This window comes from Penicillium canariense (genome assembly GCF_028826845.1).
Source record: "Penicillium canariense strain IBT 26290 chromosome Unknown utg000004l_segment0_segment0, whole genome shotgun sequence".
Taxonomy (NCBI): domain Eukaryota; kingdom Fungi; phylum Ascomycota; class Eurotiomycetes; order Eurotiales; family Aspergillaceae; genus Penicillium; species Penicillium canariense.
The window spans coordinates 3,595,983-3,623,039 of NW_026622731.1; the positions used below are offsets into that span (position 1 = coordinate 3,595,983).

Consider the following 27,057-nt stretch of genomic DNA (forward strand, 5'->3'; position numbering starts at 1 on the left):
TTCTTTTGCTATCCACAACCACGTTAGTGAAGAAATGCACAAGTCTGCCGTCCATTTTATTCACTGATATCGACCTTACGCAGCTCCTCGTAAATATCATGTTTGATCTCCTCTTCTGCCCAACACATATCTACCGCGTTTCTTGCTAATTGGACCATCTCACCCTTGCTGAACCCGCAGTATGTATACACCTTTTGCATATTTCCATCGATCCACACATCATGCATCAGGGTTGGGTCATCGCTGTTGATGCAAATCTGGACACCCCTTTCAGCAAGTCTTCGAATCTTCGGAAACAAGACCTCGGTGGCTGTCCTCCGGTGATAGGCATGGGGGCACAAAGTCAAGCCGATCTTCCTATCGATCAGGCCTTGCCATAACTCTTCTTGATCCTCGGCATCGAGTCCATGATCAATACGCTCTGACCCCTGTCCATTTCGGACCTGAAAGATGGCTTCGTTCATATGCGCATGGGTGTCCTTCTGGCCAAAGTCGCAATGCATGGTGACGTGTAGCCCGTCTGCCTGAGCCAGGGTAAAGCCCTCTTCGAAGAGCATGGGTGGTCTCTCGTATGCGTTGCTCGCGAGCCCGACAGCGTGGAACAGTCCCTTGCCGCCCTCAACCGTCCCAGCGGCCCACGGCCTGGCTTCGGCGTACGCTGCCAACCCCTGCTCCACGGGTTCATCGCGGAGAAAGCACATAATCCAGCGCGAGTGCACACCGAGCTGGTCCGCGCCATCATGCTGCGCGCGCAGATAGCCATCCAGGACTGCGGTCGCGGGCACGCCCCGACGCGTATGAGCTTGGATGTCGAAAAAGGGCTCGGCGTAGCGTACGTTCATCGCCGCACAGCGACGCAGATACGCCATAGCTAAATCATAAAAATCGCCTTCGGTGCGGAGAACTTCGCATCCGGCAAAATAGGCTTCCAGGAAGGTCGGGATACCGGGCTGGCGGCCGTTGAGCTCCGGCCGATGGTTCAAGGTCACGGCGTAGGAGGCTTCCAGATCCTCATATGTAGCGTAAGGTAAAGTGATGCTGTTGCGGTGTGCTAGCTTCCAACGAAGAGCTGGTGTGAGCGTGCCTTCGATGTGCACATGGAGCTCAACCTTGGGCAGGGCCGCTATGAAGTCGCTGATAGCAAGGCCGTTCATGGTTGATGGAAAGTCGTGTGCTCAATCAAGTTCAGAAATGGCCCAAGCACAGGAAGACAAGAGGATAGCTGGGAAAATATCCATCAATTGGTGTTTGAAATGATTGCTGAGCCTTTTAGTTGCGAAGAGAGCAGTTTCTTGTTTGAGACTGTCGGCACACTCCGACTGTGCTGCGACTGGCGGCTCCACCTAGCCAACCACGCGACGCAATAATTCTGGAGACGGCTTAACTAACTTAAGCCTTGTTGGAGTTGGCTGCAGTTGGTGACCCTCCGGCCAGTGGCTGGCCTTGGCCCAACATCCTCAGCGATAACGCGCCCGTGGAGGGTGCCGCGCGGGGCTGGGGCTCGGCCGAGCCAATGGAGGTGCGGGGAAAGATAAGACAGGGATGGGCTTCCTGACAATAAAACCAGCTCTCCCAGTGTCCTCGACGATTGCCAATTTTCTGTTGGAGTAAGTAGCCCGCCATCATGGACGAGACGGCCCCAATTGTCGATGAATCCGCTGCGGAGCAGGGCCCCGACAGCACCATGGCGAAGAGAGTCTTGCGGAAGATTGATATGCGACTGGTGCCTTTGTTATTCTTCACATACATGCTTAATTTCATGGACAAGACCATCCTCTCCAGCGCGTCTGTGTTTGGCCTCTCCGATGACACTGTAAGATCTTGCCTGGGGAGATGGGAGTCATCTACTAACGAAGAGATCTTCCTAGGGACTGGTTGGGCAGCAGTATAGCTGGGTCTCCTCGGTCTTTTATTTTGGCTTCCTGGCATGGGCATACCCGACCACCGTGTTGATTGCTCGCCTGCCCGTCGCCAAGTACCTGACGGCCAACACGTTCTTCTGGGGCGCCGTGGTTGCCCTCACCGCGGCATGCAAAAACTTTGGAGGCCTGATGACGGTTCGCTTCTTGCTTGGGGTTGCCGAGGCGACTATTACCCCGGCATTCATGTTCATCACCTCGACATGGTATACGCGTGATGAGATCCCCACGAGGACAGGCCTGTGGTTTGCTGGCAATGTAGGTGGCTGCCTGAGCAGGTTCGAGAACTGAACTGACTTGTCGCATACAGAGTGTCGGCGGGATCGCGGCCAGTCTGATGGCCTATGGCTTAGGACATGTGGATGACCACGTTGGACCGTGGAGATGGATGTTTATCGTCCTTGGCCTGTTAACATTCCTCTGGGGATTCGCTCTCTGGACGATGCTCCCGGATTCCATTTCAACGGCCAAGTTCCTGTCCGCAGAAGAACGTCGATTCGCGGCCAACAGAGCCGTGGTTGCTGGAACTGGGGCAACCGAGAAAACAGTCTGGAGGTGGGACCAGGTCGTGGAATGTCTGAGGGATCCGAAGACCTGGCTGATTTTCGGGCTGGAGATCCTGACTCAAATCCCCAACGGAGGCACCCAGAACTTTGCAAATCTGGTGATTAAGTCGTTTGGGTTCACCAGCCTGCAGTCGACGCTGATCACTATCCCTTACTCGCTCATTACCGTGGCCGCAATTACTGGCTCGGGCTGGCTGGCTGGTCGTTTCCGCCAAATGAACTGCCTTTTAATCGTCGCGGTCATTTTGCCCTGTGTGATAGGCAGCGCCATCATCTACTCTCGTGCTCACGTTGTCCATGGAGTTCAACTGTTTGGCTATTTCCTCCTGTCGACTGGGCCAGCTGCGATGCCGCTCGCCATGTCGTTAGTGCAGGCCAACTACCGCGGCGTCACGAAGAAAATGACAATGACCGCGATGCTCTTCTTGGCCTACTGTGCCGGGAATATTTCGGGGCCTCAGTTCTTCCTCAGTCATGAGGCGCCCACGTACAACACTGCTTTCCGCACAATCATGATTTGTTATGCCTTGGCGGTGCTTCTGGCGCTTTGTCTGCGATTCTACTTGCAATGGATGAATGCTCGCCGCGTACGAGTGGAGGGCTTCGAGGGCAGTGCCGGGAATGCAGGTACTGTTGGTAGGGCTAAAGTATCGGACGCCGGCCACGATACGAATAACGTGGCGCAGATGGTGAACCAGGTTCATCTTGTATCTAACGACTATGAGGATATCACGGACTGGAAAACGCCGGGGTTTAGGTACCGATTCTGACTTGATACCCAATGCGTCTATCATTTCCGTTGATCGAGACTGGCCCTGCATTAGTTGCAGTTTCAGCTCGGAAGCTACTTTAAAGTTGATCTTGTCAAAGCGGTACTCGTCCGGATAAATTCCAACTTGAACTGTAGGATTCGTAAGCACTTCCCCAGGGGGTGGCTATGCCAGCTATTTTTGAGATCTACCCGAGATTGACAGGAGTTGCGAGTCCCCGCAACGTGAGTCACGTTGCGTGTTCCTGGTAAATTAGGCTTGGCATGAGAACTATAACACATCCACCCAATCCTATTAATGTCTTCCTTCATCCGAGGTATAGAGGGAGATCCTGGCCAATTCTGCACGCGGTAACCATGGCTTCTCTGCCGGGATCAGCGGATAACCCTTTCCAACGATTAATTGTCGAGTCAAGTGATGATCCTGTGAGTTTGTTTGAAACCATGAAAATAATTCACAGCACGCATAATGCTCAGTGATAACTTATTCTCGACTTGGAAAAGGCTCAGCTGCAATTGCGGTATGAAACACATCGGGCCACTCGAAATGATCAACAGAGCGCAAAAATTCAAGCGAAAGACTTTCCAGGCTGGTCGATAGATGGGATTCTAAAGCGGCTTGACGGCCCTGCTAAAGAGGAAGGATTCGTTGATCCCCGCAACTGCCTTGTTATCTGGGCTAGGCCCCCTTCTCATATCAGGGATTTGATATCATGTATACAAAGCCAGTTGAGGGATATTGCTCCATGTAGGTATTGCAGAGCTGCTTTAGGACAGTCTGTTATTCTCAAAATGAAGTCGCTCACTGAATCACGAACAGCGCTTTGGCCGATGCCTCCTCACAATCTTCACACCACTGTTCTGGAAGTGGCCCATTCTTTGACAGAACCCCAAATTGAAGAACTGGTTCAAACCCTCCAATCTTCAAAAGATGTCACGCAGGCGCAGATTGCCGAATATCCAACTCGTCATAATACTCGCCTCTTGAAACCAATGTTGAGCTTTGACTCCGCGGCCCTTGCCCTTAGCTTTGTTCCTGCAGCAAGCGAAGGCTCAACGGGGAGCGCCAGGGAGTATGGTGATCATTACACATATCATCATCTTCGTCGGGACATTTTTGACATGGTTCGACAAACCAAGGTTCCGGTCGCTTCTCGCTATATTGTCCCATCAGCCCATGTTACCATCGCACGCTTCATCAATAATGAAGGATTCCTGGTCAAAGGAACACATGGCGCGGAAGAAATTGACCATTCGCGCGTCAAGTCGCTTCTTGATAGGATTAGCGACATCAACAAAGATTTGGAAAGCCGTTATTGGCCCCAGGCTGACGGCAGCTGTCCTAAAGAGGGTGAATGGGTTGTTGGGCAGGACAAGGGTTTGGTGGTCAGAAAAGGTCGTCTTTGGTATGGAGGAGGCGAGGATGTGTAATCAATCTTGTGTGACAATTCTCTTCTTTCCAATTAAACATTATTCGATAGAAGATGATAGCCTCCATTGTGCCAGTGAGGCTCCATCACCATCTGGACGCGCGCCCCTGTGGTTTCTCCACCCTCCTCGCATTAGAACACTCCTGGCTGGCACTCATTAGTAGAGCTATCTAGCGCATCGCCATCCACAACTTCTTATACAAGCATGAAAGCTGGAGTTTCGCGGGCAAGACCGCCGAAATGCCCCTGGCTGCGCTGTCTCGTGGAGTTATATCACATGTTTCCATCTTCCGGCATTTACCCGTAGAAGAGAATTTAGAGGGATTCCTGAGACTTCCCTCGCGGACTATTTGTTTGGTATGCCTTGCATCAAGTATCGGAATGCACCTGTTCTGCTTCCACGGTTATGGCTTTCTCGTATCGCTAGAGAGTAAAGCATGGAAGCTAAGGTAATGACCGTGGGCTCACCACCAGCATCCATAATAACTCGCGAATCCGGTGCAGACAGTGAGTCATTTCAAAAAGGTTTCGTCCAGTGGCCCGGCAAAGTACGCTAATAATTCGGTGGCCGGACAATAGCACTTTGATTGGGTTAGGCTGAGCCCGGGGTCTTCTGTATGGTGGAGCTTTTCAAACAACCCCGCTCCCCCACCTTCTTTACGAGGATTACTCTTGGAATACGACGGCTACCTGGTGGACAAAAAGCGGGAAATGCCATTAGTGTCCTGAAATTCAAATATTAATATCAGCGTGAGCCACAGCTCGCGCTTCATTATCACAAGACCGTTCACTTCCACCCAAGTACACCATAGTGCAAGATGGAACCTCTTCGAAAGACGACCCATACATATGCCCATCACAGCATACAGCTAGACTGTGATGTGTTTGATGCAGCCGACTACCCAATTGATGCGCCTGTCTTTCTTTTCTTTCACGCCGGCGGCCTCGTTGGGGGGAATCGTACTTGTGTGCCTCCGTGGTTGGTGCAAGTGAGAACCTTCATCCGGGCTTGTGGATGTGTACACGGCTTACCATACCCTGTCTACCCTCATAGACCTGTTACCGTCAGAAGTGGCCCTTGATCAGTGCAAGCTACCGTCTTGTCCCTCCTATTGGCGGCAAAGAATTACTGGAGGATGTTACTGCTGCCTACCAGTTTGCCAGGAAGCTAGGTAATGGCGTAGAAAGAAAGGTCATCGTCGGTGGAGCCAGCGCCGGTTTGTTCTGCTTATACCCATTATTCACATTTGAGTTAGAATAAAACATTAGGGCTGACTCTTTACCAGGGTTTTTTATGGCGGGTTTGGTTGCGCATCATCTTCAACCGCCTCCCCTAGCCCTACTCTCTATTACTGGAATCGCCACATTCCACCACCCCTTTTTCCATTCCTCCATCCAACTCACGCCGAGCCCCATCCCCAAGAGCGAAGTAGAACACTTCTTCGAAGGCCCGGTTGTTGTTGGTTGCGCACCAGAATATGGCAATTGGGCCTTCTCTACTTCGATGCTTTTGCCCGCGTCCACGGCCAGGAATCCGGACTATGTTCATCCAAAGCCCCCGGCAGAGAAGTCTGCGCACGAGAAAGATGTTGACAAACGGGACACGCTTTATGATTACTTCGTTTATGAGAATGCATTTGGAGGTATAGTCGGCGAGGTTGACCCCGGTTTTGACTGGGCTCTGGAAAAGAGTGAAAAATGGAACGCCTGGCCGCCAACAATCTTCATTCAAGGAGATGCCGATGTGGATGTTGACAAGGATGTATCTGTCTCGGCTGCAAATAAGCTTGGTGAGAAATCGACTCTCTTCATGGCTGAACGGCAACCGCATTTGTTTGAAGCGAGCAGTTTTCTGGAAGATGAGAGCGTGGCAATGGACACTGTTCACGCTGCTATTGCTGAACTCAAACGGGCCGTCAATCATGCGCTAGTGCAGAACTGACCCTCAATATAAATTGCTCTTTTTTGACCACTCTCATCCGGTTTACACAAGTGGTATATATAGAACAGATATTTGTCTAACTACGAGTAAAGCCAAAGGGAGAATTCTTCACAGATACCTTGATAAGATTAAAATCAACTGTAGGACCCACATTGCCCATATCTTGTTGTACTCACCAGCCCGATATTATCGATCTCTCGATACGGTCTGTGTGATCCTTTAGGCGCTGCATACCAAAGTCCTTTTGACGGCTTGCACCTGGGCCCTAATTAGCGGCTGCAATGTTGTGCATCTCTATAATTGAGTCCACTTGATAGGGAAAGTTTGATTATTGGCATAGAGGACGCTTTTCGGAACCTGTGGGATGCTGGGCCAGGGGTCTTCCAACGGCTGACACGCAGAATCCCGCTGTCCGGACCCACCCTAGCACTCAACTGAAAGTACTCAATATAGACCCAGGGATTTTGGTGGGCTTTGCCAGAAAGTGGAGAAGCCGGTTGTTGGAGCTGTCCCTAATGGAGATTCCACATCACCAACATTCCAGACCAGAAATAGCAGTCCATCGGCAGATCCTACCTGTCAGAGTCGGTAGCATGACCTCTATGTCTCAGCTCCATTACTTCCCTCGTGTGTTCTCCGTTCCTGGATTTACGATGCGGGTAAACGTGATCCTAATTCCGAGCTCTCCAAAATCTCATCGAGCAAGGTGCGAGTCAATCATAAAGAAGGCGAGATGACTTCTTCGTTACATACATATATACTTGCCCAGCACTGCTTGCCTGGCCGCGGCAAAAAGCCAGATGGCCCGTTGGATGTGGTTGCGGGAGAATAGGAGATTGATCTTGTGAAGGATTAGGATGATAGGGGCTGTCGAAGGCCAAGTAGTGGATTTTTGGATATTTTGTGGTATGTATGTCTATAGGTCTATGAGAATCTTTTTCCGGGAAAGAGCGAGACATGATTATGAAAGGTACATGATTGGCAATACATGGATTGCTTGGGGGAAGATATATCTCGGACCCATGGCTAGCGTATTAATTGATATTGAAACTGGTCGGAGGTCAAGAAACATTAAGAAAGAGTTGGTCGGCACCAACTGCAGAGCAACGACAATCGTTGCTCTAAGAAAGGAAGAAGAGAGAGACAGCCAACAGCAGCAACATGTCATACACAGGGATCATTTTCAGTGCAGAGAACCCAGCGCCGGTGTAGAGTGGTGCCGAAGCAGTCACAGTTCCACTGGCCGAGCTAGTCTGCTGAGAAGCAGGCGCGTTTGTCGAGCTGGCATGCAGACTTGACCCAAAGGCTGACGCTGGGGAGGAAGATGCGCGGACCAAGGTAATAAGGTAGCTCGAGGCTCCCGCCTGGGGCCCAATCGCACCACCAACCGTGTTGTCTGACGAAGTGGAGCCGTTGGAGCCGTTGGTATTCACACCACCAACCGTGTTGTCCGACGAAGTGGAGCCGTTGGAGCCGTTGGCATTCACACCAGATTTGCCGTTCGAGCCAGACGATGAATCCGTGCTTCCCTCGTTGGATTCGGGGTTAGAGCCAGAAGCCCCGCTCGGAGTCACGGCAGGAAGGGAAATCATGGTACTGGTGGCAGTCGGGGTTACCTGGCTTGTAACGAGAACAGTAGACGCCACAAGAGTCTCGGTAGTGACAAATGTGCTCTTTGCGGACGCCGGGCAATCGGTCACCGTTGATGGGCATGCTGTCACCGTGGCGGTACGAGTAGTCCACACTGTGGACGTGATAACACCCGGATAGGCCTCCCCGGCGGAGCCATGTGGTTTTGAGCCAGCCTCAGCGATGGATGTGGCTTCCGCCTCAGCAATAGGGCACACAGTGGTGTAAACCAGAACTGTTTCAGTAGTGACATGTGTGGTCTTCTCTCGAGCGGGACAATCCAATACGCTGGAAGGGCAGGCAGTGATGGTGGTGGTGCGGGTCGAGACAATGGTTAACGTCGTTGATCCTTCCGCTGGAGGTGGGCTGTTGGGTCTGGTAATTGTCGCCGTAGGTTGAGGGGTCTCCGGGAGCGCTGGTGGGGGTACATTTGTGGGCCGATGTTCTTCAGGGCCTCCGGTGTGGGGCTTGTGCATATGGGACGGGTTAGGCCGGTGCATATGAGGTCTGTTGGGCCGTGTTTCGCCGCCGTAGGGGCCTACTGAAGGGGTTGACGAAGCTTGAGCAGAAAGGCTTGGCAAAGAAGAAGAGCGCATGATAGACGAAGGTGACTTGGAGATAGGTCGCTTGCAGGCGGACTTGGACTTGATTCGGTGTAGATGGGACGGGATCCTCGACGAAGCAACCGGCCGGGACGACGGGGTCATCTGCGGCGGCATGGAGCTCAATGGACGGATAGACATCTGCGGCGGCATGGAGCTCAAGGGACGGATAGATGGGCGTGCGGTTGGAACCCTAACTGGCGTAGAAGAAGGCACGCTTGAGCTGGACCGAATGGGGGAGGACGACACCACAACACTGGACGGGGTGCGGTGTGCAGGTGTGGATGTAGGAGTGAGTGTAGGAGTGAGTGTAGGAGTGAATGTAGGAGTGGATGTAGGAGTGAAGGTGACCGTTGAGGTGACTGTAGTGGTACTGCACACCTGAGTAGTCTGGGCGGCGTTGGTGAACTTGGCATTGTCAAATTCGAGAGTGGTCGGGTTCATGAAGTACGCCCAGATCACGAAGACATGCGAGGTTGAGGTCGCGGTAAGGGTTCCAGAAATGGTTTGCCATTCCGTGGAAGGCGACGCCATCGCGCTCGCGAGCACTTGATTGCCGTCGTGTTCGATGAAGAGGTAACTTGATCCTGCACCCGTCATCTTGTAGTCGAACGATAGCGTGTATGTGATGCCCACGGTCAACCCGTTCACCGTCTGCTCTGCTGCGTGATAGCCTTCCGCGCCGGTCATCTGCATGACATAGTCTCCATCGTCGGATGAGTCGCTAATGACGGTCGGCGTATCGTAGACTTCGCCATCGGGGTACTTGATCCATGGAGCCAGTTCACCCGTCTCAAAGGACGGATTGGCGCTGAAGTTGATGGGGACGTCGTTGCAATTGACTTGGGTGCTGGTGACCACTCGCGTGTCTGCCCAAGCCGCTTGTCCTTGCAGCATAAGCCGCAATAGGACGGCTACCAACGCAGTCTTCATGGTCAAAGGCGATTAAAGCAATGTGAAAGAATGAAATGAATGGACGTCCAACCGAAAAGATGGGATGGTTGCTGGGAACCAAAAACGAATGTATAGCTCCGAAGAGAATCGAGAGGACAAGAACAGAGGGTTTGGATCTTGGAGTGCCATAGATTATAAGACAAATGCTACCTATCTCGACGGAATTGCAATAGTTCCCTCTGCCACGAAAACATGGGCGGCTCGCATGTTTGTGTTGTCAAATTGGGACTTAGTTCAGCCTCTCACGCTGGCACGGAAGTAATTGGCGATGGGCTTCGGCTTTTGCCTGGTGAGGTGGAATCATGGGAATCGTGCCATTCGTGGACGCCAGCGAGAACCCCAAAGGTCGAAATTCAATAGTCTCTGGGTTGTGCAAATTAGCGTCCTTTAGACGATAACGAGGCAAGAAAAAGCGTGCGCGCCTATCACCGCCCTCGCGTGTTTTCTTCCTAACGGCGAAGTGGACCTTCCGCCCCGCTTGGAACGCCGCCAGGAACGCTTGCCAGGAACGCTTGCCAGGAACGCCCTGCCAGGAACTCAGCTCGCCACGAGGGTCTTCTGAACCCAGGGAGATCTCGTATAGCTAATAATACCCCTAACTATACTATAGCACCATCCGATCACAGAAAGCAGAATACGCTGGTCTCGCAGAACTCCGTCTACTGCAATGCAGACGGGCGCTGCCAGTGGGTCCGAGCTTGATCGAAGACTTGGTCCAGGTCTTCGTTCCAGATCCACTGCATCCGATCCTTCAGCTTGTCCTTCACAATCGGAAGGCCTTCATCATAGCTCAGCCCGGCGACTTCGTCAATCTTCATCTCGTACAAGTCGCCCGCTTGGCGTGAGGTGACTTGCACCTTTTCCGCACGCGCAACTCGAATCGATTGATAGAGGTGCAGGCAACTCTGCAAGCTGCGTGGGCGAGGTGATTCTAATGCTTGAAAGTACTCTCGGAGACTCCGCCCAATAATCCATCCGTCTTCAAGAGCTTGGCCCGCTCCGGCTCCTAAAATCCATTCTCTGCTGGTTAATCGGCTGCGTTTTCGACATCCAAGATCATAGGCTTCGAGGAACATACCTTGATGAGGACACATCGCATGAGCCGCGTCCCCCAGAAGTGCAACTTTGCCTCCCGAGAATATCCACTGTGGCGTGGATTTCCGGTCAAACAAGACCCATTTCAACGGATGGGCGTTCATATTCCGAATCACACTCTGCACTACCGGAGCGAAGTCTTTGAATTCCTCTTGAACCTCACTTTTGTCACCAGCCAGCGTCCAGCTTTCACGGACGTCTCCCAGCTTCTCCAATGGCGTGGACACAAACCCCACCACGTTGAGGATCTTGTTGTTGCTAATGGGAAAGGTGAGGAAATGCTTCCCCGGTGCCATGAATAAGGCTGCATATGTGGGCAGATCCCACTGGCCTTGGATCTTCTCCATGTCGCAAAGACCCCGGTAGACGACCATCTCGCCATACTGGGCTGTATCATGCTATAATGAAGGTTAGCCAGAGCTTCGTCTAGGATGCATTCTGGTACATACGATATAATGCGAGCGAACGACCGAGTGGATGCCATCTGCTCCGATCACAAGATTGGCAGATGCGGTTGTTCCGTCGGCAAACTTCACGAGCATCGTATCATCTTGATCCTTGATCTCAGTCAGTCTCGTTTCTGCGTCATGCTTTTCATGATTGCGAAAATTACTTCAATCCCTTCACACCGCTTGTTCGTATGTAGTGTCGCTGCTCCTCGTCGTTGTATCGCCTTTACAAGAAGCTCCAAGAATTCTGCACGGTGCATTGGCAACTGCGTGGTATTTCGATTTGTTGGATTCATAATGGTGAGCACTTCTGCGCCGGTATCGTAGCGCCGAAACGAAAGCCAGATACCCTCCCGATCACCGGCGATCGCGAGCGCTTCCTCCTTCAGACCTAATCGTTCAACTAGGGTAGCGGCATTGGGTCCAATTCCCACCCCCGCGCCAATCTCCCCATACTCTTGGGCTTGTTCGTACACATCAATCTTAATTCTTTGTGATTTGCAGTGGTGGTGAATGCAAAGGGCGGCAAAAAGGCCTCCAATGCCACCCCCTGTGATAGCGATGCGAAACATTGAGGCCAAACCAGGGACGGACAATTTGATGAAGATGGATTGATGAGGGTTATCCCTCTTGGCGATAACTTGAAATATATGTCAAATAAGCGCCTAAATCGGATAGCACTCGTACGGCATTGCCGAGGGGAGGTAGAAACACTTGGATGAAGCGGGGGCATCCAACAAGTTAACTCCCCGCGGAACAGTGAACGGACACCCTTTGCCTCCCCGCTATTGCACAGACGACGGAATGTGCCCGCTCCATTTGATTTAGCGTAGCACTGTTACAGTAAGTAAAAACATTACCCATTCGTTACTGACGTGGAGCACTTGTGCATGTCACGTATGCATGGAATGAAAAGGACGTCCTCGGAAATATTCGGTTAGACCGGAGTCCAGATATATTGGAAGCTTTACAAGTCAAGTAATGTATTATATTCAACTCCTCCCCGCAACGCTACTGAATGAAGTCTCGTCATCGAACGCCCAAAAGGATTCGGAAATTCCCGGATCAAGGATTCCAAACTGGGTTTCCAGATCCACCGTGAGATCTTGTGCCAGGCCAAATAAGGCGTGCAGGTCTTGGAGTTCCTCGGAGCCTCTGTTAACAGCTGTCTGCGATGCCATTGAGCCTGTGCTTTGGCGCAGGGGAATACTGCTTTGAGGTATAGTCATTGGTTGCGGCTGCTGGGCCCCCGTACTCTGGTGCAAATACCCAAGCAGCTGTTGGAGAAATGAATAGGCCCATTGTGCAAACGAGTGGTTACTCGACATGGCATTGATCATATGGAGGGCTTCATCCACTTTGTCCAGTGCTGTGCGATCGTGGGCATTTTGAGGATCCACGATATGAGATACTAGAACAATCACAGCATTGAATACTGTTTCGTGGTTAGTGAAGAGCATTAAAATTGGCATCCTTGCTAGTACGTACGATAATAAATATTGAAAAAGTCCAACCCCGATGTTCTCTTGGTTTGTGCATGTCTCAGTGCCACAATATCAATTGACTCCATGGCCGCTTTGACACAGATCTTCTGGCTGAATTGAAGAATATGAGTGACTACAGAGTCGTTGCATGTTGTCGAATTCTCAGCCTTGATTTTCAGTGATTGCCGATGAATCAAGATTCGAACCATGTTTCCGCGCAAGGCTAAGATCCAGGGTGGTTCTTTTGCAGCTGTTTCATCAAGCATCAAGTTTGCGGGTCGCTCCCGGTACCATCTTTGCCATTCTTCGTCGAATCCCATTGCTAGTTCTGCGGTCTCTCGATTGCCACCCTGGCTCTCAGATAGTCGTGCGAGGACTTTCTCGACAATTTGGTAGAGCTTGACGACCTCGATAAAAAACGACATGGAGGATGGCCGTCGAGGGCTCGGGTAGAGAATTCTATCGCTTTGGATGCAGTCGTCATCCAGATCCTCGAGCATGGAGATGGAGAAGTCGGAAGATCGGGTTGCAGGTGGACGTTGATACACCATGCTCCAATGCATGTCGAGCGTATAGGCCGCATACCAAACTCTTCGTTTTGTTTCCCGTAGTGGGGGCGCGTCAGTCTCAGGCGGCTCTTGGTGCAGCCGTAGTCCATAGGCAATGCGAATTGCGAGGCCCAAGACATTCCAGCATTCATCCCCGCAGCTGGTGCCTTGAAGATAGCGAGCGCCCAAAAGGAGGGCCTGGACATGTTGTAATGTCCAATCTCGTAGGATTGTAGGCTGCAATAGCGCCATCGCAGTATCATAATGTTGCCGTGCCGTTCGGGGATTGGCGTCCACATCGACCAGCCAGTGTGACGTGCAAAGAGCGAGAACCATATTCAATAGAACATATTCCAGCCGATGCTTATGTCTATCTCGTAGGGGACAGCATATGGCTGCTTGGAAAGCTGGGCGTGCGCTGGGCACATGGAACATCGGTGTGAGAATATTGCGACATTCGAAATATCGATCCAGAACCTGCAAAGCATTTTCTGGAAGGGCATACAGATCTTCCGAAACCACGCTGGAAGACTTATTTTGCCCACCATTTGACATGACCGTCTTTGCTTGCACATTTTCGTGACCAGGAAGGCTGTTCAAGACGAACTGGGTAAATGACACCCCGCCGATAGACACATTGGCATCCACGACCATTGATGGTGAATGCCCCTCTGACTGGCATGACGGAGGTTCTGGCTCTGTTTCTGAAGTAGAATGATTTGGTTCCGTCAACACCACATCAGAGCTTTGGTTTGGGTGACTCCTTTCCAGAATCTCGAGGCGCTTCTCCAACCCACGTAAGTAGCTGCCATTTTTTGACGGTTTAGTTTGATTTGAAGATAGGAAGCCTGGATTGATTACCTTACTCTTCATTCACCATGACCTTCTTTCTCGCGGGGATCCCTCGCTGTACAAAAGTACACCGTCGGCCATGATGGGCACACGTCGAACACACCGGTCGAATCCCATCACACTTCGTCTTGAGTGCCCGACAGCTAAAACAGGAGACAGGGACTCGGTTCCGGCGCCTCTTTGGTATACTATCCCCATTTCCAGACATAATGAAGTGACCAGATATTCGAGTGCTGCGGACCAGATTTGTAATACGTTTTGCAAAACCGAGCAAGTTCTCCCCCTCGCTTCCCCGCATTCTCGGGAGATGCGAATTGTCCTTCCCGAGTTCCAACCAACACGCCTCGAGCCAAGCCGGACTTACGCCAACCAATTTTAGCCTGATTGGGTCGCTTCAGACTTGCCCCTATTTTATCTCCCCGGTTTCAAAGCACGTGTTCTCATGACGGAAGGAGTTAAGATACCGAGCATTGACTCCCTACCCAGGGTGATGCAGGAGGTCAACATGAGCTTAGGCCCTCCATCCCCACGGGAAGTCATATTGTGGGGTATTTAGCATGCCGTTAGACCCGCGAGTTGAACACCCTTTCCAAGTTTTGGTTCTTCGGGTACCTTTCCAAGTGATCTTTCCTATGCCATATTACTATGGACCCTGAGAAAATGGATGTTGTTCGTGAGGAAGCAATTAGTCCGTCTAATGAGCCTATCCAGCAAAATCAGGTCTTCCATAAAGAGCCCTTGCACCGAGATCCTCATGGGCTTCCAGTGATTCCGCAGCCGACAGCCCATAAAGATGACCCATTGGTATTCCAGAGCCCGCTCATTGTGACGATGGCGATGGAGAAAAATACTAAACGCTTCTAGAATTGGCATCCCGCGCTCAAATTGAGCGTCTGTCTCCAAGTCAGTTGGCTTGCCCTCCTGGGGCCACTTTCAGCTGCGGTTGCGAATCCATCATTTGTTCTGATGAGCCACACGTTTGGCTTGAGTGTTGAGGAAGCTAGTTACGGTGCGCGATCATAATCAAGTTCTTGTAAACCGCCACTGCTATTCATTGGATGCTTACAGATTGCATACTCTAAAAGAACTCACGGTCTTTCTCGTTTGTGCCGGAGTTGGGCCATTGGCCGTCGTCCCCTTTGCCAATGCATATGGCCGTCGACCTGTTTACCTGCTGGGTAATCTCATCGCAGCCATCACGAATATCATTGCGGGTTATTGCGACACCTGGGCTGGGATAATGATTACCCGTGTCTTTAATGGATTGGGCGCCGGCGCTGTCATCGCCATGGGTGCAGCAACTATCTGCGATCTGTACTTTGTGCATCAACGGGGGGTTTATATGGGTATTTATACCCTTGCACTGACAAGTGGAGCACACGTAGGTTTATTTCATCCGATCTGCTAGCATCTCTCACCATCACCTGCAGGTTGCTCCTCTTCTCGGGGGCTTCATCGCGCAGTCTCTCGGGTGGCGATCCTGCTTCTACATTCCCGGCTATATACAGCTGGGCACGTTCGTCTTGACTCTCTTCAGTCTACCCGAGACTCGTTATTCAGCGGCGCATCGTTCTGACTCCACGCCGTATCTGGAGCAAACATACTTCCAAAATCTGGTTTTCAAGCGGAGCAAGGCTCCCGGCCGTCGACCGAATCTCCGAGATTTTTATAGGCCCTTTGAGATGCTCAAATTAGTCGCCATCTTATGTCCTGCCGTCTTATACATGGCCTGCTTTGGTTACGGCACTGTACTTTTTGCGCTGACAGGTGCCAAATTATTTACCACTCTCTATGGGTTTACTACCGCTCAGACAGGTCTGATGCTTAGCATACCTCTGCTGCTTGGAGGCATAACCGGGGAGTTCAGCGCTGGCTGGGTGACTGACTGGCTTTCAAATCGCCACGCAAAACGGAATAATGGCGACCGTCTTCCCGAAGCCCGGCTAACTGCTATATACGGCGCCTTGTTTGTTCCAGTTGGCGTGATTATTGAAGGGGTATGTCTTTCACACAGTGAAACGGTTAGTTGGGTGGGAAGCGCGTTTGGAATGGGCATCGCCAATATGGGCCTTCAAATCGCTACTACAACAATATATGCGTATGCTACGGATGTCAGTTCAGTGCGTCCCGATATTTTGACAGGAATGCCACTAACCAAGGTATTGATCACCAGTGCTATAAGCCTCAGAGTGCAGAGATATCCACTATATTCAACGCTTTCCGACAGATATTCTCGTGTCTCATTTCCTTCTACGCGTCAGTATCCCTTTTGCATTTAAATTGTGCTCAGTCTCACGACAAACTAATGCACTATTGTAGGATTCCGTTTGCTGAAAGAATCGGTATCCAATATGCCTGGCTGACGTTTGCAATCATCGTTGTAATACTTCTAATCCCCGTCGTTTTCCTCAAGTTTCAAGGCCCAAAGTGGAGGAATCTTCCCTCTCAAAAGCCTCCCCTTTAGCGAGTATGATCTATGGTATTCTCCCTTGGCTTAACATAGCAACTGGAACCTAATTCCCCAGCCTGTCTCATTTAAAAAAAATATAAATCAGCCAAAGGAAACGTACTATTGAGAGTGGTCTCTTGAGTAACGAACTGGTATTATATTTTGTATCAAGTCATTCGCAAAAAATTATCTCTATAGCCTTGATAATATCTAGATATCTTTATTTTGGATACCTGCTAACCACATATTTTGTACGGACTAGACGAAGAAAGTAGTAGGGTAGTCTACGAGCGTCTTGATACTCCCGAGCTTATTGAGGCCATAAGAAGGGATAATGGCGATCGCTTTGAAGACAAAACCACGTGAAAGATATTCTAGTGCCTACGGAAGCATGATCTCAACTAGACTCGAGTATGGACAGTCGTCGAGAGTACCACTACCGGCAATTACATTCATCGTCCTTGGCTACGTTATCTATTATACATGGATCGGCGCCTGTCGGCGATAATGAAGTGCAATTTGCTACTTCCAAAAGTGACCCAACTTATAGAGAGTGCATCTAATGGATATCCCGGGATAGGGCGACAAGCCACCGCCTCATCCGGCTCGCCGTCAATAGCCTAGACAAGCCATTCTCCGCAATCTAAACAACATCGCCCAACGTACCCAAAGATTGCCAGACCAGTTTGCCAGTATACCAGCTGTTGAATAGTTCTTTCTGGATCATCAAGGGCGGGATACTCGTCCTTCCTAGGACGACGCCCTTGATCCAGCCTCCCGGGGTTTTCCAAAGCCCGTTTGTCGCTCGCTCCGCTATTTTATCATCAATGGTGTTACGGTAAATCTCGATGTGTTGATGGTGCGACCGATAGAGGGCAGCGATGAAAAAATGGAAGTTTATGCATCGTTCTGGCGTGGAGAGAAGGGTGGTGAAGACGGCATCTTCATCGAAGAGGTGGTGGTATAGGACGGATGTGGTGCGACGAGAAGGGGCACGGCTCACGGATACGCAGTCGAAGCCTGTTGTGCACGAATTGGCTACTTTCATAACAAGGAGGGTTCGTCCGGAGGAATAGAATGTGCTCAGGGCCCCATTGTTGGACAAGAAGATCTCGATCGTGCGTGGGTGAAGATTCCATGACTCATGGATCCTCTGGAAGATCTGATTACGAATGGACAGTACTAGTCTGCCGGGCCGGATTCGGGGAGAGATATCGCTTTGAAGCACCATAGACTTGGGTTATCAACAATTTAGCTTATATTGCCCCTGAGTACGGAGAAGGTAGTTCTCAATTTGATTAAATTGGATCTTGGCCTGCGATATTCGCATGCAATTTTTCCGAATCATTTGGATTAAGTGAATATGAACCTTTCAAGGCCCTGTGGCCTTGATTTGAGGTAGTAGAAGGGTCGGCCCAAGAAGCGTACTTTTCCTCTCAGAACTCCATAGCAGGTCTTGGACCGTGACCTTGGGATGATGAAGGATTCTGTGTCTGTCTTCGGGCCGGAGAAAAATCTGGTTGAAGGGAACTGGGCAGCAACCTGTACGGCGTGCGACCAGGAGTGGGGGCCGTGGGGCTCAAGTATACATTTATAATATGCATGTTCCGCTTAAACTCCGGGGAGAAGTGTAAAAGAGTGTAAAAATGAGGAGTGGAGGCTATGAAAGTCTCAGTAGTGTGTTGTCAGACTGCCAATATGCGCAGTTCGTGCCAGCAGAGATGCAGTAAGCCGCTTGGGCGCTTCAGAGTGGCCTGCTATTGGCCCGCTAGCTATCGCCCTGATAAAAGAAAGGCTGCCAGATCATCAATCCGTCAATCTGACCTCGGGAGTCATCAGCTGAGAATGACCAGTGACATCAACCAAAAAGGCAGGATACGAGAAGAAGGCTCGTAGTAGACGCCTGTGAAATATGCCAGAAAAGGGGATGGTGCGGACTTATCCCGGACATCTTTCTTAGTTAGGTAAGCAGGCTAAAATGATTTCTACAGCAGATTTGGGGGTCGCTTGGCCACTGGGGAATTCGCGTGATTTAGGTGGAGAGTGTCGTTTCGCCAATAATACTCAATGAACACCGTAGTTGTTGCGTTTTACTCAAAAAGGAGGCGAGTCAATCAATTAGCCTATTATGATTGCCCATACTACTACAGTAAGTCGGATTTCTGAAGCGGCTGTTGGTGCTCGAGGAAACAGTGCATGGGCATCACGGGCGGGAGATATTGGCGGGGATCAGTGATCCCCGCTTACCCTTTAATCACCTTACTATAGAATGGAGCCTTGGCAGGCGCACTTGGCTTGGACTAATATGGCATTATGCGTCTGTGGTAAGATCTTTAGCGCGCAAATACCGTGAAATTGCACTAATTTAATTCCATGGTGATTCTCCACACTTTCTCCACACTTTCCCTTGACAAAATTATCGTCGATTATATTCTAGAAGGATTTCGAAAGCTCTCTCAAGTCATACTCACCGCTGTCGATGCTGCTATTTGCCGGAGTAACAAATTTAGTCCTACGCAGTGGGCTACATTACCAACATCACCTGGCAACACATCGTAGAAACATGACTCAAGCAGTTAATTATTAAGAAGTGAATCTACATAGCAAAGCAACCATTAAAGACCAAGGTGACGTACTCAACAAAGGAAGAAACCTCCACGAACCGGCAAGGAAAGGGTAGAAAGAGGGATATAACCCATGCTACGCTTCAACCTGCCTGCCCCGTAAGATACTACTCACGCAACACAACCTTCCCCCCTTCCCCAGGATAGGGCCTATCTTCTTCCCCACATCTTCCTCGTCAGAGGTCTTCCTGCAGTCTGAAAGGCCTGGATGATATACCCGACCCCTCCCTCCGGCGTTCGCTGCACAAAGAGGGCCCCCATTGTGAGATAGAATACGGCGACAATCCCGACTAGAGCTCCTTGGACCCCCTGCATAGGTTTGCCACGCGAAATATACAATGAATCACCAAGATCCCTTTGTTCTCCAGACGAAGAAGTGTTAAGCAACGCATTCATACCCTGTAGCGAGCCGAGGACGGTCACTAATGCGAGGGCAAGCGAGAAGGCACTCAAGGCGATTGCCGTCACTAACATTGTCTTGTACGATCTCTTTCTGGATGTACCCGTGCGAGCGACGAAGAGCATAATGCCCGTGCTAAAAAACAGGATGAGATGGAGGATGGGAGGTTCACAGAAGAAGACATTCTGCTGGAGATGCTTGGCTTGTGGGAGTGTGGTGTTCAAAAAGGCTTGAACGTTGGATTGGGCGGTAGAAGAGTTGAGGTGTAAAGGCTCCCAAAGATCTTCGCTTAGGTCGACTAAATTTTTGCGGCGCATGGTCAAGACGCAGTGGGTAGATGTTTTTGCGGAGGAATTTCCATTGGTAGAGGATGCCTCAGCTACTTCTGTGACCGAAACGCAGCCTCCTGTATACAGTCAGTTGGGACAAACATTTCCCAGAGCTTTTGTTAATGAGGGAAGATTGGCTTTTCCACGACTCACCAAAGTAGCCGACACGAAGTGAGATATTGTATGTCTCGTTTGTTGAGAGTTCAGCAAGGTAAATTTCATTGGCGTTTGCTGTTTTCGAGATGCAGCCGGTCATGACATAGACTAGATGCCATTAGAGACACGCCGTATTACGGACTTTGTTCAAACTTACGACCCAAAATGATGGCCACCAGATAGGAGATAACCGCCAGAAACACGAGTGGACATGTCGACCGTGATCTCTTTTGATTAACTGCCCCGAGAATTTATTAGTGTCATTCTCAAGATGTTGCGTAGTTGTGAGAGCGAAAAGTCAATTCTCTTACTTGGTTTGTCAAAGACGACCGTTTGTGTCTGTGGAAGAGGCGTATATGTCTGTGCATATTGAGGGCCCATGGGTAGAGAATTCATGGGAAGGTGAACTGCACTAGCAGATGAAGTTGGCTTCTTCTTGCCAGTGGTCTTCTTCCCCGTCTTTTTTCCTGCCTTCTTTACCCCAGTTTTGGCCTTCTTTCGCGGAAGTGTTGAGGAGCTGGAGTTTTCCATAGTTAACTGTGGCTAATGCAGTAGAATAACTTGAAAAGATGTCTGTCACCAAGCTCGCACACAACTGCAGGTGATCGTAACTCCTCCGGGGCTGTTTATGCCTTTATGTACTCTCGTTCAGTTAAAGTAAACAATTGGGCCTATTGGTTGAGCAGAATTCAAGGGCAAAAGATACATACGTCTTACATCATCTCATTCATCCCATTTCCAACCCACCCACGTAGTTTGCATATGCATATCTTCTGTTTACCAACATCACATGGAATTTATTTTAAGCAACTCCACATATCTCCACTAGTTAAGATGATGGGGCATGCGGTTCGCCCCGAAAGTCTAAAAGTGTATACCTCGTATCCATACTTGGAAGGCCGTTCGCCGATCCCTCACTGTAGTATCTACTGGGTACAATGGGGCAAAGCCCGGTAGTCCCAACGGACGAATAAACCACCGTGTTTGCCTTGTTGACCCTTGTCGCTGCATGTACCACACCTGCAGCTCGTATCATCGAAAAGGACCATATCGAAAACCAGGATCTCCAAGGGGCTGAAAAGAGGGGCGGGCGTTGTTCAGCCGCAACACATGCAACTTAATCCTGTCCTTCCTGCAGGTCTTTGTTTTGGGTTAAAGTAACCTCGAACACAGGGCTATGCTATGGACACGTGTGGAAAAGATGAACCTATGGTTAGCACAAGGCTGTACCTGATCCCTGAATATTTAGTCTTGGCATGTCTCCAACAAGCCCAAATCAAGATTTTTGCTTTGTTTGACATGATTCATTCCTGCCACATTTGTATCGATACACAGTAGATTGTGGTCACTGTCAAACACAGAGTAATCGTAGCGACCACCACTAACCGAAATTCGACAACTACTGCATGGGGGACTCAGGGATCGTACAGTAGTCGACTTCAATGACACCCGGGTCGTCAAGGTCTGTGCACTTGCAGCCGGCGCATACCGCGGCCAGATATTTCAATGTGTGGGTGCTTGCCATGGCATCTTAGTTAGCATGCTGAGATGAATGTTATGTTGTAGATGTAGCGAAACTAGGTCAACCCAATAATAGCCCAAGATACTGGAAATCTAAATTTACACCCAATGCATATCGCAGCAGGATTTGAAGCATCAGGTTTGGGGGCTTAGCCCACGGTTATCATGGCATGACTCAAGCTTGTAATATTCAAGCGGCTCAACAGCAACAGCCCTCGTGCCGCTCTCCCAACATCATTCCTTCCCCTGTGCGTAAACTCAGGCTTCGTGTCAGCCCCCTTGGACCGTTTCTGCCCTCTACATAATCCCTCTATGCCTCCCTAGAAGAGACCCAGATCCACAACCCTTCCCTACAGAACGTTTCATTATGGTTAACATGCGTCAGAATCCTGCTATATCTACAGATAACGCGCCCGTTCCTCTTGGCAGGAAAGGCCTAGTCGCAAATCTCGAGCTTCAAACAGAGGTTCCAAAACCCAAGAAGCACGACGAGACGAAGGCCATTGACATTGTCGCTGTTCATGGTGTGACCCCCTGGGAGACCGATGCTGGCTTCTCCTTCTGGCTGCGCGATTTCATTTCGCGGGACATTCGCGGGGCCAGAGTTTTTACATTCAATTACGACGCCAAGGCAGTCTGGTTCCCCGGAGCACCACTGAATAACATTCAAGACTCGTCCAGGGCCCTGTTGGTTGAAATTGCTGCTATTCGGGAGGAAGTACCGAGGACACGGCCTCTGGTATTGATCTGCCATGGCTTCGGTGGCTATATAGTTGAATCTGTGAGTATTTCTTTCTGCAGACGCACTCCTTCCTCGGCGGTATCATGTGGCTAACAGATTGCGGAACCAAGTGCTTGAATTATGCCTTCGCACACAGGTCGTCATTTCCAAATATACTCGATTGCGCTCGGGGTGTCATCTTTCTCAGTACGCCGCAACGTACGTCATCGGACATACCCTGGGAGACGCTCTTGACGCGTTGCGCGATAGACAGTATACCTTCATGGTTGACCCCGGCCGAATTGTCAGATTTGGAAAGCCTTGCATGGGCACAGAGAAATGCAGATATTCTGCGCGATATCTCCAAAGGGTTCAACGCAGGGGTGGCCCGGGAAATGAAATTGATCTCCTGCTACGAGGAGATTCCGACGTCACCACAGCGGGAATGTGTAAGTTTTAGCTCGCAGGCTCTTGTATGGGGAAAGTGATTTACTAATCTAGCCTCAAGAATTTGAACAAGTACTCGTCAGCTCTTGGTCTTCGTGGCGAGAAGGTCCTGTTGATGGCGGGTTGCAGTCACCTCTCCATGGCATATTTCCCAAACAGGGAGGATGACAACTACAAAGCAATTACCGCTGCCATCAAGAGGATCCGAAATGCAGCACACGCAGCATTGAAGGATGCGGCACCCGTCCCTACTGTTCACTGCTCTGAGCCCGGGCCGCACAGTAACCTTCAAGAAATCCAGAAACCCTGGGAAAGTGAGGCATCTCCGGCGATGACTGCGCATGCCGTTTCAAGTACTTCGATTGTGCGTCGACAAAATATCAACTTGCCGAATGCAATTACGCCATTGTCGCCGATGCCACTGCGTCCATTGCGTGCTCGTGACTTAGGCCATAACACATCGCCAACTCCCATGGCCACGCCTACGCAGTCGCCTGCCCATGGCAACATCCAGGTTGTATCAGTGACCTCTGCTACGCACTGTGTCGCTAGTCTACAATTCCAGCAGGCCGATCCCAGCCAGAAACAGATTCGCAGGCGTCCTGTCGGTCAGCCCCCAAGACTTGCAAAGAATATACCTGGATCGGCAGTTGTCAGTCCCATGTCAAACTCATCTGGTCGCGAACTTCAAACTGCCGTGCAGCCCCTACAGCCTACATTACTATTAGAAGGGCGTCATCCTGCGCCTGGACAATTTGGATTGGAAATACAGCAAACTCAGCACACACTCACCGAAATTGCGCCCGTCACTGCGCTTGGGCCAAACTCCTCCGCCAAGTCAGGCAAAAAGTCCAAAAAGTCACAGGAGGTCAGCCTTCTGAGTCCCATAAAACTACCTTCGAATCCCGGAAATTCAGCACCTAGGCCACCAGCCGTCTATCAGCCCATCGGCAACAAGCCCGTGCTCTCTACATCCGGCAGCGTTGACAAGAGAAACCAACAAATACCTTATGCAACTACCAAAACCATGCCAATTGGTTCAGCCCAGCGTATCGCCCCGCAGCCTACTTCAAGTACCTACGAGTACCCTCCAGTTCCACATGCACCTCCTATCAAGCACCCTGCGGCCCTCACTGTTACACCAATGCCAACTCCAGTAGCATCTCCAAAGAAAAAAGCAAAGCCACCGCAGATACCCCCAAGCGAGCAAAGCCCCAAACCTCGAAAACTACCAGGAACGAAGTCGGTGCCAAAACAGACCGGTCCCCAGAAGGTTGACTCAGCAACTAGACGACCTCCAATCCCAACTACCACAGGTGGAAAAGTCCCTAAAATCCCCTCAACGCATGTTCAAGTCTCTCCCACTATACAGCAAGGCCAGCGAGGACTGCAGCCACAGCCAAACTACCCTCCACCCCCTAAGAACTCCGGGATCTTTAAGAGGCTTTTCTCGTCTGGCAAGGGTTCGGCACCTGCCCCCACCCTAGGAGACACAGGAATGCGCTCAGCATCCCAAAGTGGTCCATACCAGCCGTACAGACCTCCGTCGAAGCCGCCTGCTTCGGGGGGCCCTGGGGTATTCTCGGGATCACGAGGTGGCCCGTACCAGCCGTACAAGGCTCCGTCAAGTGCGCCCTTGCCTTACCATGGCACTCCGAGGTATGGGCAAGGTCCATTCATGCATGACCACCATCCTAGTGGCCATTTTGGGCCAGGGCAGCATCAATCTTGGGTACATGGTAACCAGGTGGGACACGGTCATGGTTTTGATCATGGACTAGGTCAAACTTCTATTCACAATACCAGTATTTCAGTCGCGCCAGCGGGCCCTTTCGTGCATACAGGACCAGTTGAGCTTACAGGGCTGGTCAACCCAACAGACCCAGTTGAGTCTGTAGGTCCGGTCAAGCCTACAGATCCAGTCAACCCTACAGTCGGACCAACAATTTCAGTTGAGTCAATAAGCCCTGTTGAACCCATAGTTCCGGTTGAACCTATAGGTCTTGTTGAACCTACAGGTCTGGTTGAGCCTACAGCTCCGGTTGAACCTCTAGGCCCGGTTGAGTCTACAGGTCCGGTCAAGCCTACAGATCTAGACAACTCAACAGTCGAGCCAACAATTCCAGTCGAGCCAACAATTCCAGTCAAGCCAATCAATCCGGTCAATCCTGCAGGTCCGGTCAAGGCAACAGATGTAGCAACGCTAACAAATCCGGTTGAACCTAAACGTCTAGTTGAGCCGAGAGATTCAGTCAAATATACAGGTCTAGTCAAGCTTCAAGGTCTGCTTGAGCCTACAGGACGCGGCTCTGGCCATGACCAAATTTATGGGCAGGACCTTACGCACGGTCATAATCACGACCAGGCTTATTGGTCCCAGAACCAAGGCAGTGGAGGTGGGGCTATAGCCGCTGGCGTTGCGGGTCTAGTGATAGGAGGGGGTGGTGCAGCTATTCTGGCAGCCCATATGGGCCAAAGCGAAGAAAGCGAAGGAAACGAAGAACATGAAGAGGATGAAGACGAAAGTGGAGACAACGAGAGTGATAATGAGGGGAGTGACGATGAGGAGAGTGATGAGGAGGAGAGTGATGAGGAGGAGAGTGATGAGGAGAAGAGTGATGAGGAGGAGAGCGATGATGGAGAGAGCGATGAGGAGGAGAGCGATGAGGAGGAGAGCGATGATGGAGAGAGCAATGAGGAGGAGAGCGATGAGGAGGAGAGCGATGAGGAGGAGAGCGATGATGGAGAGAGCAATGAGGAGGAGGATGAAGACCATGAAGACGACGATGATGAAGAAGACGAGGAAGAAGATGATGGAGAAGATGAAGACGACGAGGGAGATAACGATAGTGATGAGGACGACGACGAAGAGGACGAAGACGACAGTGGAGACGACGATAGTGAAGAGAGTGACAGCGATGATGAAGGCGATGAAGATGAAGAAGACGATGGAGAAGTCAATAGTGATAGTGATGAAGACGAAGAGGAGGAAGAGGAAGAGGAAGAGGAAGACGAAGACGAAGAGGAAGAGGAAGAGGAAGAGGAAGATGAAGAGGAAGAGGAAGAGGAAGAGGAAGAGGAAGAGGAAGATGAAGACGATCATGATGCTTACAGCCATGATGAGTATGACGATTATGAATGATTTACTTTGTACACACTGTGGCCTAGGACATGCAGACATCTGGAGAGGAAGTTCATTAATTCAAATTTAACTTTAGAATACTTGATAAATCTTTTTAATTCAATAGGGCCGGGTAGGATCTTTTCAAGTTGAAGCCATTATTGTGCTTCTTTGTTGATTTTATATGGGGACTTAGCCTGGTTAGGTGGCTATACAGCAAATAAATGTGTCTTACTATATATGGTACTAAACTGTACATGCTAACTACATATTACTAGCTGTGGCTATGTGCAGATGCCAAGATACCGGGCGTTTTTACTGTAGATGGAACGGGACAACCCAATAACATTCTGTGATTATTCAACTAAGCCGGTTAGTACAGTGGCTGCACGACTTGGGTGATTCTCACCCTGTCTACTGCGCACTTACCTAATCACCCTCGCGCGGCGCTAAAGCGGCGCTGACCCTATAATAGTCTCACCCGGGCGGCACCCACCCGACTATTAACCGTAGCCACACGCCGGCCAGTTAGTAGTATGGCGGGTGACCACATGCGAATCCTGGCTATTGTATGTTTTTGTTTTTCAAATCTTATGCTTTTTATCTTTCTCAAGTCTTATTCACTCACACATACTAGGAATATTATTATTTATTTCCATTATAGTCTCTCCAGCCTCTTCCACAAATTTGGTCAGTCCTCCAATTGGGATTTAAAAGCGGATGCTCTTCGCTGCAATATTTTTCACATCTTCAAGGGTATACCCATAGAAGCTCATGGAAAACTTTTGTCAATTCATGTATTCCTCACTCACTACATTTTTTTTCTCTTCGCTAATTCCATTGCCCACCCTACGAGAAACATATACTTAAGCAAACCTGGTAGGGAAGGCGGTGAATATCATTTTCTGCCTCAGGCGGAAAGCATCGCGCATCCAAACTGCTTGCAAGCAAAGCATCGCCGGGTACTTTATTTTCAAGCTCGCCTCCAACCCGCCCGCCTTGACACCTCCCTGGCTCTCCCTCGGCTGCGTACTTGCACGTCTCACCCGG

At 50.4% G+C, this 27,057-nt stretch overlaps 11 protein-coding genes across 11 annotated transcripts; 5 read left to right on the top strand and 6 right to left on the bottom strand.

The window, feature by feature from the left end:
* Window positions 1-56: 56 nt before the first annotated feature.
* On the bottom strand, window positions 57-1,154 carry N7482_007600 (adenosine deaminase family protein; the record flags this gene model as incomplete). The annotated part of the gene is made up of 1 exon (XM_056689724.1): window positions 57-1,154. The coding sequence occupies one exon, from the start codon at window positions 1,152-1,154 to the stop codon at window positions 57-59; it is 1,098 nt and encodes a 365-aa protein (XP_056542153.1).
* A 470-nt stretch (window positions 1,155-1,624) lies between these two features.
* Window positions 1,625-3,255, top strand: N7482_007601 (uncharacterized protein; the record flags this gene model as incomplete). Its single annotated transcript, XM_056689725.1, has 3 exons — window positions 1,625-1,813; window positions 1,869-2,177; window positions 2,230-3,255. The coding sequence occupies 3 exons, from the start codon at window positions 1,625-1,627 to the stop codon at window positions 3,253-3,255; spliced, it is 1,524 nt and encodes a 507-aa protein (XP_056542154.1).
* A 356-nt stretch (window positions 3,256-3,611) lies between these two features.
* N7482_007602 (uncharacterized protein) lies at window positions 3,612-4,685 on the top strand (the record flags this gene model as incomplete). Its single annotated transcript, XM_056689726.1, has 2 exons — window positions 3,612-3,680; window positions 3,759-4,685. The coding sequence occupies 2 exons, from the start codon at window positions 3,612-3,614 to the stop codon at window positions 4,683-4,685; spliced, it is 996 nt and encodes a 331-aa protein (XP_056542155.1).
* Window positions 4,686-5,502: 817 nt separating this feature from the next.
* On the top strand, window positions 5,503-6,626 carry N7482_007603 (alpha/beta hydrolase; the record flags this gene model as incomplete). The annotated part of the gene is made up of 3 exons (XM_056689727.1): window positions 5,503-5,673; window positions 5,739-5,901; window positions 5,971-6,626. 3 exons carry the CDS (start codon window positions 5,503-5,505, stop codon window positions 6,624-6,626), a joined length of 990 nt encoding a protein of 329 aa, XP_056542156.1.
* A 1,121-nt stretch (window positions 6,627-7,747) lies between these two features.
* Window positions 7,748-9,790, bottom strand: N7482_007604 (uncharacterized protein; the record flags this gene model as incomplete). Its single annotated transcript, XM_056689728.1, has 1 exon — window positions 7,748-9,790. The coding sequence occupies one exon, from the start codon at window positions 9,788-9,790 to the stop codon at window positions 7,748-7,750; it is 2,043 nt and encodes a 680-aa protein (XP_056542157.1).
* Window positions 9,791-10,470: 680 nt separating this feature from the next.
* Window positions 10,471-11,927, bottom strand: N7482_007605 (uncharacterized protein; the record flags this gene model as incomplete). Its single annotated transcript, XM_056689729.1, has 3 exons — window positions 10,471-11,304; window positions 11,356-11,496; window positions 11,520-11,927. 3 exons carry the CDS (start codon window positions 11,925-11,927, stop codon window positions 10,471-10,473), a joined length of 1,383 nt encoding a protein of 460 aa, XP_056542158.1.
* Window positions 11,928-12,347: 420 nt separating this feature from the next.
* Window positions 12,348-14,041, bottom strand: N7482_007606 (fungal specific transcription factor domain-containing protein; the record flags this gene model as incomplete). Its single annotated transcript, XM_056689730.1, has 2 exons — window positions 12,348-12,790; window positions 12,844-14,041. 2 exons carry the CDS (start codon window positions 14,039-14,041, stop codon window positions 12,348-12,350), a joined length of 1,641 nt encoding a protein of 546 aa, XP_056542159.1.
* Window positions 14,042-14,884: 843 nt separating this feature from the next.
* Window positions 14,885-16,703, top strand: N7482_007607 (uncharacterized protein; the record flags this gene model as incomplete). The annotated part of the gene is made up of 6 exons (XM_056689731.1): window positions 14,885-15,043; window positions 15,104-15,248; window positions 15,325-15,620; window positions 15,670-16,359; window positions 16,428-16,495; window positions 16,559-16,703. The coding sequence occupies 6 exons, from the start codon at window positions 14,885-14,887 to the stop codon at window positions 16,701-16,703; spliced, it is 1,503 nt and encodes a 500-aa protein (XP_056542160.1).
* Window positions 16,704-17,331: 628 nt separating this feature from the next.
* N7482_007608 (uncharacterized protein) lies at window positions 17,332-17,919 on the bottom strand (the record flags this gene model as incomplete). Its single annotated transcript, XM_056689732.1, has 1 exon — window positions 17,332-17,919. One exon carries the CDS (start codon window positions 17,917-17,919, stop codon window positions 17,332-17,334), a length of 588 nt encoding a protein of 195 aa, XP_056542161.1.
* Window positions 17,920-19,462: 1,543 nt separating this feature from the next.
* N7482_007609 (uncharacterized protein) lies at window positions 19,463-20,728 on the bottom strand (the record flags this gene model as incomplete). The annotated part of the gene is made up of 4 exons (XM_056689733.1): window positions 19,463-20,118; window positions 20,195-20,305; window positions 20,355-20,435; window positions 20,509-20,728. The coding sequence occupies 4 exons, from the start codon at window positions 20,726-20,728 to the stop codon at window positions 19,463-19,465; spliced, it is 1,068 nt and encodes a 355-aa protein (XP_056542162.1).
* A 1,357-nt stretch (window positions 20,729-22,085) lies between these two features.
* Window positions 22,086-26,028, top strand: N7482_007610 (uncharacterized protein; the record flags this gene model as incomplete). Its single annotated transcript, XM_056689734.1, has 4 exons — window positions 22,086-22,499; window positions 22,571-22,658; window positions 22,749-22,888; window positions 22,948-26,028. The coding sequence occupies 4 exons, from the start codon at window positions 22,086-22,088 to the stop codon at window positions 26,026-26,028; spliced, it is 3,723 nt and encodes a 1,240-aa protein (XP_056542163.1).
* Window positions 26,029-27,057: the final 1,029 nt, after the last annotated feature.